This window comes from Sinocyclocheilus anshuiensis, unplaced genomic scaffold (genome assembly GCF_001515605.1).
Source record: "Sinocyclocheilus anshuiensis isolate Anshui unplaced genomic scaffold, SAMN03320099.WGS_v1.1 scaffold169, whole genome shotgun sequence".
In the NCBI taxonomy this organism is placed as follows: Eukaryota; Metazoa; Chordata; class Actinopteri; order Cypriniformes; family Cyprinidae; genus Sinocyclocheilus; species Sinocyclocheilus anshuiensis.
This window is the reverse complement of record NW_015539818.1, coordinates 248,812-263,670: the sequence shown is the minus strand read 5'-3', so window position 1 is coordinate 263,670 and position 14,859 is coordinate 248,812. Positions and strand designations below refer to the sequence as shown.

The window sequence follows — 14,859 nt, the reverse complement described above, 5'->3', positions numbered from 1 at the left end:
CAACTGGTGTCTTACCTTAGCTCCGCCCTGAGTGAGCTGTCATCAGTCCGCCATTGTTTCACCGCCGAAGCAGATGTAGACAAGAATGACTCCTGAGCGGTTGAGGTGTTTTGTTGTTGGATGTAATAATGAACATAGCAGTCGTCATTTACTCCCGACATCTGAGCCGCTGAAGACGCAGTGGATTACGTTTGTTTCAGAAGGGAATGCGCCCCTGATCAACCTAAATGCGTCTATCTTCGCGCGAATCATTCGTGATCCAGTCTCACCTAGAGAAGAAGTGAGTATAAGGTTTTTTAAATGAATATTTGCAAATCGACTTTCCTAATAATGTGCTAATTAGCAAGTTTCACGATGAATGCGGCTAAAGTTAACAGTCTCTCTGAGAGCGGATCGGAAGAGAGGGGCGGGGTCAGCATTGCTCATTAACATTTAAAGAAAAATGCTACAAAATGGCTTGCTCTGAAAAGAGCAGTTTTTGACAGGGTAAAAAAGGTGTTTTTTAAACTACCATTGAGAAATTTTAACCAAAAGTTACGGACTTTTCATTAACACCCTAAAAAATCATATCAACTTGTGGAAAATGGGCATCAGATGACCCCTTTAATGCTTAACATAGCTGATGTTCTCAGTGAAGAGGTCAAGTCGCATGTAATAATGAGGGTGATCTGTTTTGCTGGCAGGGACGTCATGCGTCTCAGGATGAGGTGACGGCCAGTGCGTATCAGGCTGTGACTCTGGACCAGCAGTATGGAGGTCAGCCTGTTCAAGTCCGAGTCTCCATGGGGAAGGAACCACGGCACTTCATGGCCATCTTCAGGGGCAAGATGGTTATCTTCGAGGTAGCACATTACTTGTTTTAAATAGAGATTTTAAAAATACATTTGGTTAGTGAACCGTTTGTCACAGCTTAAACATTAATTTGGCAGGAGGTACACGGTTCTGTGCTCAACTTCTACCTTTTCCTTTTTAATTTTCACAGAGATGCTCTTAATACACCAAAGTCACATTCTGTGTAAATGTGACGGAATTCACTGGTTGACTTCTATTGATTAATTTGCTGCAGAAAGCGGTAGACTTAATTCTGTTGCAATGACTCAAGCCAATCAACTTACTTTCAGATTAATACAGTAGAGGATTTTTTTCCTTGTGTTCTGTCCTACGTTAATGGTATTTAAAAAAAAATGCAGACACATTCTCCCTAACCCTTTTTTATTTTTTTTATTTTAAAACTCAGAGAAGAGAGTTCATCTCTCTTCATTCATTTTATCATTTATGTTATATGTAAAAGCTTGCTTTTGGAATATGCTTTACAGCATGTAAACAGCAATATGAAATAGCTTATTTAGCAGATTCATGAATGAATGAATGAATAAATAGCTTAAAACCAGCAATTTAAAAAAATAGTAATAAAATAAAGGTAACACTTTAGTTTAGGGACCAATTCTCACTATTAACTGGTTGCTTATTAGCATACATATTACTAGCATATTGGCTGTTTATTAGTACTTATAAAGCACATATTAATATTTTACTCTGCATGACCGTATTTTAGATCCCTTAATCCACCCCATACCTAAACTTAACAACTACCTTACTAACTATTAATAAGCAGCAAATTAGGAGTTTATTGAGGCAAAAGTTGTAGTCAATAGTTACATTAATAGTGAGAATTGGTTGTAAAGTGTGACCAAAGTAAATAACAGAGGAACACAAAACAACTCAAAATGACAGAGAAGGTCATAATCACAAAATAAGTACAAATTTAATGAAAATGTTTGTGTTCACTATGTAGCCTAATAAACCTACATATCTTTTAATGCAACAACCTCTTTAAAACAATACAAACTACTATTAAGATATTGTTTAAAAAAATTTTCACCTATGTGCTGCTTTTACATTAGAAACTGCGATAACATTATAATTTGCTACAATGTGTTCATAATGCAAAACGTTTCTCAGACATGCAATATCCTATTACCTTATGTGAAAGACACTGACATTATGAGCTAAAGATTTTATTACGAACGTGCATAAAGGGTCTGTTTTCATAATACTTAAAGGGGTCATATGACGTTGCTAAAAAACAACATTATTTTGTGTATTTGGTGTAATGAAATGTGTTTATGTGGTTTAAGGTTAAAAAAACACATTATTTTCCACATACTGTACATTATTGTTTCTCCTCTATGCCCCGCCTTTCTGAAACGCATCGATTTTTACAAAGCTCATCGGTCTGAAAAGCGAGGTGTGCTCTGATTGGCCAGCTATCCAGTGCGTTGTGATTGGCCGAATACCTCAAGCGTGTGACGGAAATGTTACGCCCCTTAACATACTGTGATGTAAAATGTGCTGCACACATCTGAATATTTGGGTTGACGTGTTCTGGAACAGTGTTGTAAATACAACTTAACCACTGATTTCTAGTCGTGTCCTCTTTTGGAAGACCAAACAAAGTAGTTTCGCTTTCACAACGAAACACACAGCGTCTCCACGACATAGCGGCAGCAACAATACTACAGCGAGAATAAAAGTTATGCCTTATTTCTTTGCGTGAACATTTGGGCGGCGTTATGCATATCTTCCCACATAGTGACGTAGATATGTGGGGGCGTGTTAGAACGAGCCGTTTTAGGAGGGTGTGGACGAATCTTAAATTTTATTAAGAATATCTCTTTGGGTTTGAGACTTTAGTCTTTGCAACTTTAGGGATCTTATCTATTCACAAACAGCTTGTAACACTCCAATATTATACCCCTTTAAATATTGCTTCGTTTCCATCCTAGGGAGGGACGTCCAGAAAGAGCGCCCCGGAGCCAGAGCCGCCCGTTCGTCTGTTTCAGATCTGCGGCTCTCACCCGACCAATTCAAAAGCTATAGAGGTGCCAGCTCTGGTGGCCTCGCTCAACTCCAATGATGTCTTCCTCTTGAAAAGCCAGAACGGCATCTACCTGTGGTATGGCAAAGTACGCAGTCTTTCTACTTTCACGACACTGGTAGTATTTTATTGGAAAAAAGCACTCAGCAGTTGTCAAGTGCAACATGCAATGTCGGCCCCTACTGCCCTCATAATGGACATTATTTGGAAAGCAGCACTAAGCTCTATATATAACATCTCAGGGGTCCAGTGGTGATGAAAGGGCCATGGCAAAGGAGGTGGCCTCCTTTATTGGTCGAGGCTCATCAGAGGAGATCATGGCTGAGGGACAGGAGCCAAATGAGTTCTGGGAAATCTTAGGTGGAAAAGGACCATATGCAAGTGACAGAAGGTACACCGAACCTTATTTGTGCAACAAAGTTCCAAACAATGGTTCAAAAATCAGAGGAGATCATGGATGAGGGACAGGAGCCAAATGAGTTCTGGGAAATCTTAGGTGGAAAAGGACCATATGCAAGTGACAGAAGGTACACCGAACCTTATTTGTGCAACAAAGTTCCAAACAATGGTTCAAAAGCTGTCGATGGGACAGTACCCTTATGTTAGGGAGTAATATGTATCTTTAAAGGGGTCATGAACTGCCTCTGTTGTTATTTTGTACTGTTCTCTGAGGTCTACTTATAATGTTATCAAGATTCTTACATCAAAAAACAATTTATAAGTAATAGGCTATTTTCTGTCCTCATCAGAACGCTCTGTTTGAATAGGCATGGAGGATTGTAGACTCGGAAGTAAATGCCCACTGCTAGAATTTAATTCAAAATAAAGTTCATCCACTCTTTCCTAACGTTGGGATCAGAAGGAAGCCAATGCAAAAACAGTTTTTCCACAGCTTGGCACTGCACAGCATCTTTTCGTCTTCAGAGTTCTTTGAGTTCTGAAACTTACAGGATGTTTTATAGTACAATTACCTCTTATATGTCAAAAGAATTTTGGTTTCTCAGTTCATGACCCCTTTAAGGTACTACTAATATGCACCCTTTAGGGGTAAATATAGGGGATTTCGCACTGGAGGAACCTTTTCATAGTTCTATGAACTATTGGCGGAAGTTCCTGCTTTTGGGCGTATTCGCACTGCAGGAACTAGGAACATATTTAGTTCTATGAACTCAGTTTGGGGGAACTAAATAAGCTCCTACTTCAGAGTAGGGTCTAAAACAGTTCTATACAGTGAAATACATATGAAACACCAACTACCCGGCATTTTTAAAAAGCCATGTAAAAATATTTACTCCATGAAAACAGCGATAACGGCATTTACCTGTTGTTTGCAGCGTTGTGTTCTTTTCTCAGCCTTGGTGATAACATTGCAAGTTGTCATAGGAGATTTAGTCTGTTTTCATGCTCTTTTAACTGACATAACATCTCCGTTATCACGAAACCCATGACACACAACAAAAACGGCTCCGATCACTGCGTCCTCCATTCACCGGTTGTTGACGTTTGTAAATGTGGCGAATAAAGATGTCGCTGTTGGCTGCTTCTGAGGGAGAAACTGGTTCTCTAGGAACCACGCTGCTGGCTAGTTCCTAGAAGTACGCAGTGCGAAAGCTCCTAATGGTACAAAGGTGTACCTTCTGAAAAGGTACTCCCCCAGTGACAGCTTTTGTGGGAAAAAGTTATTCATTCTTGGCTGTTGATGTTACGTCTTCTTAAAGATTACAGCAGGTTACTCTAGATCATCAACCGCGTCTTTTTGAATGCTCCAATAAGACCGGCCAGTTTATTGCCACTGAGGTAACCCAGTTCACACAGGATGATCTGAGAGAGGACGACGTCATGCTTTTGGACACGTGGGATCAGGTAGACCAGCACAGTTTGAACTAAAACTATACTCTGTTTCTCTGTAATGTAAAGTTTGATGGTGAAAGGCAATGTTTCTACAATAGTATCACCGGTATGCCGACATCTGCATAATAACAATATAGCAGCTGTCATAATAATGTAAGCGTTGACCCTAAATACCATGAGAAGTAGATTAGATTACTAGAGTTCTAAACACAGCCTTCGGCTCTTCTAGGTCTTTCTTTGGATAGGAACTGAAGCCAATGAAGTGGAGCGTAAGGAATCTGTGACAACTTGCCAGGAATACCTGCGGACTCATCCTGGATCCCGGGACCCTGACACACCTGTGATAATGGTGAAGCAGGGCTTTGAGCCTCCTACCTTTACTGGGTGGTTCATGGCCTGGGACGCGACAAAATGGAGCGTAGGTTGGATTTGCATTGTATAAACACGCTGAAAGAGATTTACAGACCTACTATTTAAGGAGTCATTCTCTGCTGATGAACAAAACTCGTTTTGCTGTAATTCACACACGGCTTTTATCCTTGTACTAGGGTGGCAAAACCTATGAGCAGCTGAAGGAGGAGTTAGGGGAGATTACATTGCCCACTAAAGTTGATTCTGTATGATCCTTTGTACCCTTGCATATAATACACATTTCAGTCAACATTTGCATCAAAGATTTGCGTCAAATTGTAATTTCTCATGACAGGGATCCAATGGTGCGGAGAATAAAACCATCTCACAATATGCACCAGAAATGCTGATAAACAAACTGTCTGGAGAGCTGCCTGAGAACGTGGACCCCGCACACAAAGAGGTGCGTATACAGCTTCATGTTTTGGTTTACAGGAGCTTGATCAAGCATTCAAGCAACATAAGGCGATCCTATTGTAAGTAGGGAAAAAGCTGCTTTTGCTCTAAACTGTACTGTTGTCCACCAAGAAAATCGTGTCGTCATTTGGATTTATTGAGTTCCCAAGAAATGTGCCACCTGCAGTCTATACAGACCTTCTTGACATCTTCCTGTCAAATTATGAGCCGATCCCATTTTCACACATGGCCCATGTTGATTAATTTACTTAAATGATCCTGCTAGGCTTCTTTTGTGCATGGAAAAAAATATTTTTATTTCATTTTTTTTTTCTTGGAACATTTTCCTAGGCGGTTTGTCAGATTTGCACAAAGTCTGACATGAATTATTTAAGGACACGCCTTGTTACATAACCAATTTAGCCAGTTTATGAGCGTGTCTTGTTTGCTCGGGTTGGTTTTTGTTGTATTCGTGGCCCACCTGTGTGCTGATTGCTCAGTATCTGTGCGTTAATAGTTGCAGCTCCAGCACGTGTCGTCATCTCTGTCATCTGTTCCTGGTCCAGAGCCTCTGTCTAATGACTGGGTTTGCTATGACTAACTAGCCTTACTGTAGTTCAGTAAAACAGAAGAGCATAGCACTAGAAATGCCAAGTCATGGGTTCAGTTCCAATGCATGAACCACACAGATGGACAGCTCAGACAAAAGCATCCATGAATGTAAATGGAGGATGTTTGAAATCCTCTTCTAAAATGAACATTTTTATCAGGCTCCTATGTGTAGGTTCAGTAATTTCACTTTAACGCCAATTAATAGGTTCTTTTCATTGCCATTAAAGTGAAATAACTGAACATAAACATAGGAACCTGAGAAAATACTAATTTTAGAAGAAAATTTCAGATGGCACTTAGTGGCTTTTGCATCTGAACTCTTCAAATGTAGATAAGAGAAGTGAACTTGACAGCGAAAATGCATTCTAAAAAAAACAAAAAAACAAAACACTACCTGTGCATGTGCTGTTTAACGCAAGGGTGTTTTTAAAATCTGCAAATGTTATACACTTATAAATTCAGAGTCATGTAAGTATTTCCATTTCACAAAACAGACTGTCCTAATACCAAACAAATTGCTGGTTATACTTCAAAGTGTGCACATGCGTCAACCAAATGGAGCGTGACAGAGAAAGGGAGTTATGAGAAATTTGACTAAAATATTTGAATACATTTGAATAAAAGTGTGGTGTTGCTTTGTTGAGAGCAATGTGTGCTGCTGTATATAACATTCTAAGTCACCTCATTCGAGTTAACACAGTTCTTCTTATTGTGATCTAAATCATTTTCATACATTTACATCATACATTTTCTATCTCCTTTTCATGGTATATTAGAGACATCTCTCTGACGAAGATTTTCAGACCGTACTTGGAATCTCCAGAGAAGAGTTTGACAGTTTGCCTCAGTGGAAACAGACGACCATTAAGAAGGAAAAGGGATTGTTTTGAAAAGTGACGTATGTTTTGTAAGTGCTGGTAGTGGGAAGAGGGAACACAGACGCATCTATATTTCCTATTTCAAAATCTTTTGTCATAATTGATATCACTAATGTAATCGTTCATATGCTCCAGACACAATAAGCATATTGTAGTTTAATTGCGGAACTTGTGCTGTTTTTGGTGAAAGCAAAATAAAAATATGTATATTTACAATAATTTATTTTGAATCTTTCTACTGCTGTTTTTTCTTCAAATGACATTACCATCTATCCTACAACTTATGGCTAAAGTGTGTACAAAGTGCTATAGAATACATAACCGAGGCAAAATGTTTTTAATTTCTGAGCAACTCTTTAGCAACAGATGCTTCCCCATTCGATTGATTTATTTTCTTATGTATAGTTTGAGTCTGGAGGAAATACTGTGAGCATTAACACCTGAACACTCACTTTTAAGTCAATGTATGACATAAAAACTGATATGAAAGCTGTGAAAAACGAAAGGTAAAGAAGACAAAAGTGTTGGGCTCGTTACTCAAAATGTTGTATTTATTACTCGTTACCAGTTAGTCCTTTCAAAGGTAATAGTATTACTTTACTGATTACTTTCTGGCAACAGTAATTAATTACACTACTAGTTACATTACTTTCACGCCCCACATAAGTTATGATGTATCTTTCCCATAAAATTATTTTAAAATGTTAACAATATATTTCCACACTTGATCACAGTCAGAAGTTATTACAAATGCTCATTTGTAATTTCTCTGTTACCCATATACAATTATATTTCATGATGTATTTTATCAAAAGAAATGACATATGTTCATAAGAAAATGTTTCATTTTCAAAAAAGATTTTATACAATTTATAAGCCAGTACAGTACAGTACAGTAATGCCACAACTTACCCGTCAGTGTTCAGATCATCTTTTCTCCTGACAAAATCAATGTGATGGCAATATCTCCATCCACTGAATGCTTTTCCATATTCCAAGCAAGCTTGGTGACTTCACGTGCCTCTGCAAGTCATGGAAATTATGAAAATAAATCCAGAAATTATTGGATTGTTGGACTTTAAACCAGTAGGGGTTGAGGCATCAAATGTAACCAAGTAATGAGCTGTTTTATGGATGGAAACTGTAATATTATTACTGAAATATTATTAGCAATTAGTTACACTACTAGTTACTGCAAAAATAAATATTATTAGTTACTGTTACTAGTAACTAGTTGCTGCCTAACACTGGAAGACAAACTGATTAATGTTGGTGTATAGGTGGAATTTTTGTGTTTCTGGAATTCCAGAAAGGACCAATGAGAACATTAATGTGTGATGGGAATATGAGAAGCTGTTATTCCAGAAGAAATGGACTGACAATGAATGTTACCGTCGTTCATCATCCAGGACAGGGGCTCCCAGCCACATTCGTGGAGCCCTCAACACTGCACTTTTCACATGTCTCCTCGATCTAGTGTTGTGCTTAAGACCATCTAAACTGAGACCAAGCGGAGAGCAGGACGAGGCCAAGAATTTGAGAGGTTGAGATCAAGACCAAACCAGCACTGCTCAAATTCATCTGAGAAATGTCTCATATCCAATCAATAAATAGAATTAGAACAATAAGACACGATATAGAGCTGTTACCCATCAAGTGAAATCACTAACAACAAAATTCATCCTTGCACTGCAGAGGTGGCACATAGGTTGCATCTGAATTAGTAAAATGATATATATATATACAAAAGCAGTCTTAAGTCGCTGGGGTATATTTGTAGCAATAGCCAAAAATAAATTGTATGGGTCAAAATTATACATTTCTCTTTTATGCCAAAAATCATTAGGATATTAAGTAAAGATCATGTTCCATGAAGATATTTTGTAAATTTCCTACCATAAATATATCAAAACTTAATTTTTGATTAGTAATATGCATTGCTAAGAACTTCATTTGGACAACTTTAAAGATGATTTTCTCAATATTTAGATTTTTTTGCACCCTCAGATTCCAGATTTTCTAATAGTTGTATCTCAGCCAAATATTGTCCTATCCTAACAAACCATACATCAATGGAAAGCTATTTATTCGGCTTTCAGATGATGTAAACATCTCAATTTTAAAAAATTGACACTTAAGACAAGGTTTTGTGGTCTAGGGTCACATATATATTATACATATACACACAGGGTAACAAGTTTAACAAGACAAGACACACCTGGGAAAGCTAAATAAAGTGGAACCAATTTACAAACTTACTACAAAAACCACAGGAAACACGAAGTGACATAAGAGTCTTAGACAAGACACAGAGAACATGTAAACAGTGGTGCTCTTTGCTGATACAAAATTATCTAAAAAAAAAATAAAAAAAGTTAGTTAGATTTTCAGCAGGTTGGCAGACTAGAATTTTTACTGAAATGCAACTTTGATGTAAAACTGCCAAACTTTCATTGACAAGCGCTTACCAACACTACTTATCACCTCACAAATATACCATTTGGAATAACAGAGATATTAAATATAATAGAAAAACAAATGCCCTGAAAAGAAAGGTATGTCATTCTATGGGGTTTGAACTTGTTTTGGTAAACTTCAGTTTGAAAAACTTATCCCTGGATGGATCACTTTTCAGGAAATTCTCAGAAGCCTCAATCCACCAGAAATGGATTTCACAGTATTTATCTGTCAGGGGTAATCATAGACGCATGATGCAACGAGTGCAAGAAATACTTTAAATAGCCAACATGGAAAACACTTGGAAGGAAACGAACACAAAGTACGTCAAACCACGACGAGAACCGACAGAGGAATGAACAAAATGGGGAGTACTTCCACACAGGGTTGGGCAAAGATATATCAAGATCCATACAAATAAAATACAAAATACCTTAATTTCAGGTGTATCAAAATAAACTACAAAATACAGCAGCCACACCATGTATCAAATTAAACTACTGTATTTTTGTATTTTAAAATGACTAAAAATACTTTTACAAGGGAGCGTGAACTTTCTTCACAAACCTTTCATCTATTTGATCTATCCCTCACCATTACACTGACTCAGCTGATTAAGTAAAGGATGTTTGATAGCAACAGATCTTCTCTGCCCGAGTCATGCAACAAATCTGACATATGCAACCAGTTAACAGACCAGATATTCACATATCCCTGTGATCTCCCAGATGAAGGTTAGTTTTAAAGTAACCAACACTTTAATGTTTAACAGTTTGCGAATGACTCATAATTGTATCCTAATTTAGTTACTTGGTGTTTGGTAACGAAGGGCCAACTTTGCATCAGCAACACTGACTCAATGACAAACACATCATTCATAAGAAGACAACTGAGGCACCTGTTTTCATAGCAACTAGTTTCTAACTAATTAATCATTTGATTTTTAATCATAAATATAATACTATATTATGTGTCAGGCAGTCATTCATGCAATGAAACCAGAACCTTACAAAACCCTCAAAAGCTGATTTCAGTCATTACTAGAGAATTAATCATGTTATTCGCATTAGAATACTGGTCCAAATAATTAGTCATTCTTTCTGAAGAACTTGGTAATAGTCATAACTAGTGGGTTACCATGATTTTAGAATTAATTATACATTATGCATTATTCATATTAATTATCAATCTGTAGACAGCAGATCTTAGTAGTTCTTGGGGAGGTATGAAAAAACAGTAGTTACTGATCAGCTGCACGTTTGACTAAGCACTACTAACTAATTCATTAATCAGAGTTTCTTGTTAGATTACTGCTTATATTGCATTACTCATGTGTTCTTGTGTAGTTATTCATTAATGATGGAACGGTATGTATCATAAATACTGCCCATCCCTGCTTACACATAGACAACTAAACTACAAACAAGTGGGATTAATCAGTAGGCCTAACCAAGGAAACACAGAGAACACAAACACAAAGAAACACAACATGATCCAGACATTGTCTGTTTAGAAGGTGTAGATATTACAAGCGTAAGAATGAAAATCTATGTGTAGAGGCAATACTACTCTCCCTTGTGTCATTATATTGGAAACACAGAATCATTGTAACAAATAATATGCAACAAACCAATAAAATTATAATGATATTTAATTATGTTTAAAGAGGTATATACTATTAAGAATATACTATTACAAAGTTTAAACTTGAAATGAATGTATATTCTGCACAAATGTTAGCCCACCTATTCTGGAACTGCCTTCTTATTAAAAATACTGGAGTGATGCTTTTAATCTCTCCATTAAAGAAAACTATTTACTCTGTTGTCAATACAATGACAAATATGTAATCATATTTGTATTATACATTTCTTAGTTATTTTTGGGAGATTCTGTCATCACAAGTTATTTCTGAAGGAATTGCAATGCTATGCGACGGTGAAGCTATGTAAAAATAATAAAGCGGGCCTGGTGTTTCAATAAAAAAAAATACAAAAATTAAAGAAGTTTAGTTCATCTTGTTGAAATCTAGTGTGAAACACTAATTTAGTCATGAAAAGAAATTCACACAAGTGTTTCATAGTTAAAAAAAAAAAGATTTTACAGATGTTCTGCCAAACACATTAGAATGAGACCAGAAGAAGAGTGTGTGTCACAGTTCTGCTGCTGTGCCCTAATTGGCGACCAGATGTCACTGTGTGTTTGTTTGAGCACGTGGCTTGCTGTGCGTTTGTTTGAGCAAGTGGCTTGTTGTGCGTTTGTTTGAGCACGTGGCTTGCTGTGCGTTTGTTTGAGCACGTGGCTTGTTGTGCATTTGAGCACTGGCTTGTTGGGCGTTTGTTTGAGCACGTGGCTTGTTGGGCGTTTCTTTGAGCACGTGGCTTGTTGTGCGTTTGTTTGAGCACGTGGCTTGCTGTGCGTTTGTTTGAGCACGTGGCTTGCTGTGCGTTTGTTTGAGCACGTGGCTTGCTGTGCGTTTGTTTGAGCACGTGGCTTGCTGTGCGTTTGTTTGAGCACGTGGCTTGCTGTGCGTTTGTTTGAGCACGTGGCTTGCTGTGCGTTTGTTTGAGCACGTGGCTTGCTGTGCGTTTGTTTGAGCACGTGGCTTGCTGTGCGTTTGTTTGAGCACGTGGCTTGCTGTGCGTTTGTTTGAGCACGTGGCTTGCTGTGCGTTTGTTTGAGCACGTGGCTTGCTGTGCGTTTGTTTGAGCACGTGGCTTGCTGTGCGTTTGTTTGAGCACGTGGCTTGCTGTGCGTTTGTTTGAGCACGTGGCTTGCTGTGCGTTTGTTTGAGCACGTGGCTTGCTGTGCGTTTGTTTGAGCACGTGGCTTGCTGTGCGTTTGTTTGAGCACGTGGCTTGCTGTGCGTTTGTTTGAGCACGTGGCTTGCTGTGCGTTTGTTTGAGCACGTGGCTTGCTGTGCGTTTGTTTGAGCACGTGGCTTGCTGTGCGTTTGTTTGAGCACGTGGCTTGCTGTGCGTTTGTTTGAGCACGTGGCTTGCTGTGCGTTTGTTTGAGCACGTGGCTTGCTGTGCGTTTGTTTGAGCACGTGGCTTGCTGTGCGTTTGTTTGAGCACGTGGCTTGCTGTGCGTTTGTTTGAGCACGTGGCTTGCTGTGCGTTTGTTTGAGCACGTGGCTTGCTGTGCGTTTGTTTGAGCACGTGGCTTGCTGTGCGTTTGTTTGAGCACGTGGCTTGCTGTGCGTTTGTTTGAGCACGTGGCTTGCTGTGCGTTTGTTTGAGCACGTGGCTTGCTGTGCGTTTGTTTGAGCACGTGGCTTGCTGTGCGTTTGTTTGAGCACGTGGCTTGCTGTGCGTTTGTTTGAGCACGTGGCTTGCTGTGCGTTTGTTTGAGCACGTGGCTTGCTGTGCGTTTGTTTGAGCACGTGGCTTGCTGTGCGTTTGTTTGAGCACGTGGCTTGCTGTGCGTTTGTTTGAGCACGTGGCTTGCTGTGCGTTTGTTTGAGCACGTGGCTTGCTGTGCGTTTGTTTGAGCACGTGGCTTGCTGTGCGTTTGTTTGAGCACGTGGCTTGCTGTGCGTTTGTTTGAGCACGTGGCTTGCTGTGCGTTTGTTTGAGCACGTGGCTTGCTGTGCGTTTGTTTGAGCACGTGGCTTGCTGTGCGTTTGTTTGAGCACGTGGCTTGCTGTGCGTTTGTTTGAGCACGTGGCTTGCTGTGCGTTTGTTTGAGCACGTGGCTTGCTGTGCGTTTGTTTGAGCACGTGGCTTGCTGTGCGTTTGTTTGAGCACGTGGCTTGCTGTGCGTTTGTTTGAGCACGTGGCTTGCTGTGCGTTTGTTTGAGCACGTGGCTTGCTGTGCGTTTGTTTGAGCACGTGGCTTGCTGTGCGTTTGTTTGAGCACGTGGCTTGCTGTGCGTTTGTTTGAGCACGTGGCTTGCTGTGCGTTTGTTTGAGCACGTGGCTTGCTGTGCGTTTGTTTGAGCACGTGGCTTGCTGTGCGTTTGTTTGAGCACGTGGCTTGCTGTGCGTTTGTTTGAGCACGTGGCTTGCTGTGCGTTTGTTTGAGCACGTGGCTTGCTGTGCGTTTGTTTGAGCACGTGGCTTGCTGTGCGTTTGTTTGAGCACGTGGCTTGCTGTGCGTTTGTTTGAGCACGTGGCTTGCTGTGCGTTTGTTTGAGCACGTGGCTTGCTGTGCGTTTGTTTGAGCACGTGGCTTGCTGTGCGTTTGTTTGAGCACGTGGCTTGCTGTGCGTTTGTTTGAGCACGTGGCTTGCTGTGCGTTTGTTTGAGCACGTGGCTTGCTGTGCGTTTGTTTGAGCACGTGGCTTGCTGTGCGTTTGTTTGAGCACGTGGCTTGCTGTGCGTTTGTTTGAGCACGTGGCTTGCTGTGCGTTTGTTTGAGCACGTGGCTTGCTGTGCGTTTGTTTGAGCACGTGGCTTGCTGTGCGTTTGTTTGAGCACGTGGCTTGCTGTGCGTTTGTTTGAGCACGTGGCTTGCTGTGCGTTTGTTTGAGCACGTGGCTTGCTGTGCGTTTGTTTGAGCACGTGGCTTGCTGTGCGTTTGTTTGAGCACGTGGCTTGCTGTGCGTTTGTTTGAGCACGTGGCTTGCTGTGCGTTTGTTTGAGCACGTGGCTTGCTGTGCGTTTGTTTGAGCACGTGGCTTGTTGGGCATTTGTTGGTGCCATGTGCTCTCCTGTGTATTGTCTGACCCCGTCCTCATTGTTATCTCATTATTGTTTCAGTTACTCCACCTGTGTCTCCCTCGTTACCCTCCTCGTTTGTCTCCCTATTTATTCTCCTAGTGTATGCAGTCCTGTGCTGTTGTGTTGTTTTATGTCAGTGAGTATTTATTGTGTGTGTGGTATGTTCATCATGCCTTGCAGTGCTCTGTCCTGGCCTGCCTGCTTACCTGTTTTTCCCCCTCGGGTTAGTTTTTGTTGTGGTTTTGTTTTATTTTATTAATAAAAGACCCATTCTTCCTGCACCTTGAGTCCTCGCTTCGTCCACTCACCCGTCCCCTGACAGCGCGTGTAAAAACAACTAGAGATGACGTTTTAATAGAGATATGCACTGCACTACTAAACCCAGAAAGATTGCGAATAGATGTTCAATTCTGTTGGATACCAGCACACACAGGAATTCAAGGTAACGAAATTAGCAAAAAAAAAGGCATTAAACCAGAATGACAAAATAGATATCTCCCTTGGAAAAAAATGAAGCAAAAACAATAGTTAAAAGCAACATTGATAAACACAGGCGAAAGATTTGGGACGTAGATAATATTATTCAAAAAGTAATTAAATCAGAACAAAATAAATCAGTTATACAAGACTACGGTTAGGACACACAAGACTTAATAATACATTATTTCTTATGAGTAAAGTGAACACAGATAAATGTGAGGTTTGTAAATGC

At 39.8% G+C, this 14,859-nt stretch overlaps 1 protein-coding gene across 2 annotated transcripts in view; it reads left to right on the top strand.

Moving 5' to 3' along the window:
• Positions 1 to 7,244, top strand: part of avil (advillin) — a 17,413-nt gene extending 10,169 nt beyond the window's left edge. For both annotated transcript variants that reach the window (XM_016480141.1, XM_016480140.1), the window contains 8 exons: positions 684 to 842; positions 2,787 to 2,966; positions 3,121 to 3,269; positions 4,597 to 4,741; positions 4,959 to 5,147; positions 5,278 to 5,346; positions 5,436 to 5,543; positions 6,925 to 7,244. In XM_016480141.1, coding sequence (XP_016335627.1) covers positions 684 to 842; positions 2,787 to 2,966; positions 3,121 to 3,269; positions 4,597 to 4,741; positions 4,959 to 5,147; positions 5,278 to 5,346; positions 5,436 to 5,543; positions 6,925 to 7,038 — 1,113 coding nt within the window. In that variant the 3' untranslated portion in view covers positions 7,039 to 7,244. The remainder of the gene's footprint in view (positions 1 to 683; positions 843 to 2,786; positions 2,967 to 3,120; positions 3,270 to 4,596; positions 4,742 to 4,958; positions 5,148 to 5,277; positions 5,347 to 5,435; positions 5,544 to 6,924) is intronic.
• The last annotated feature ends 7,615 nt before the right edge of the window (positions 7,245 to 14,859 follow it).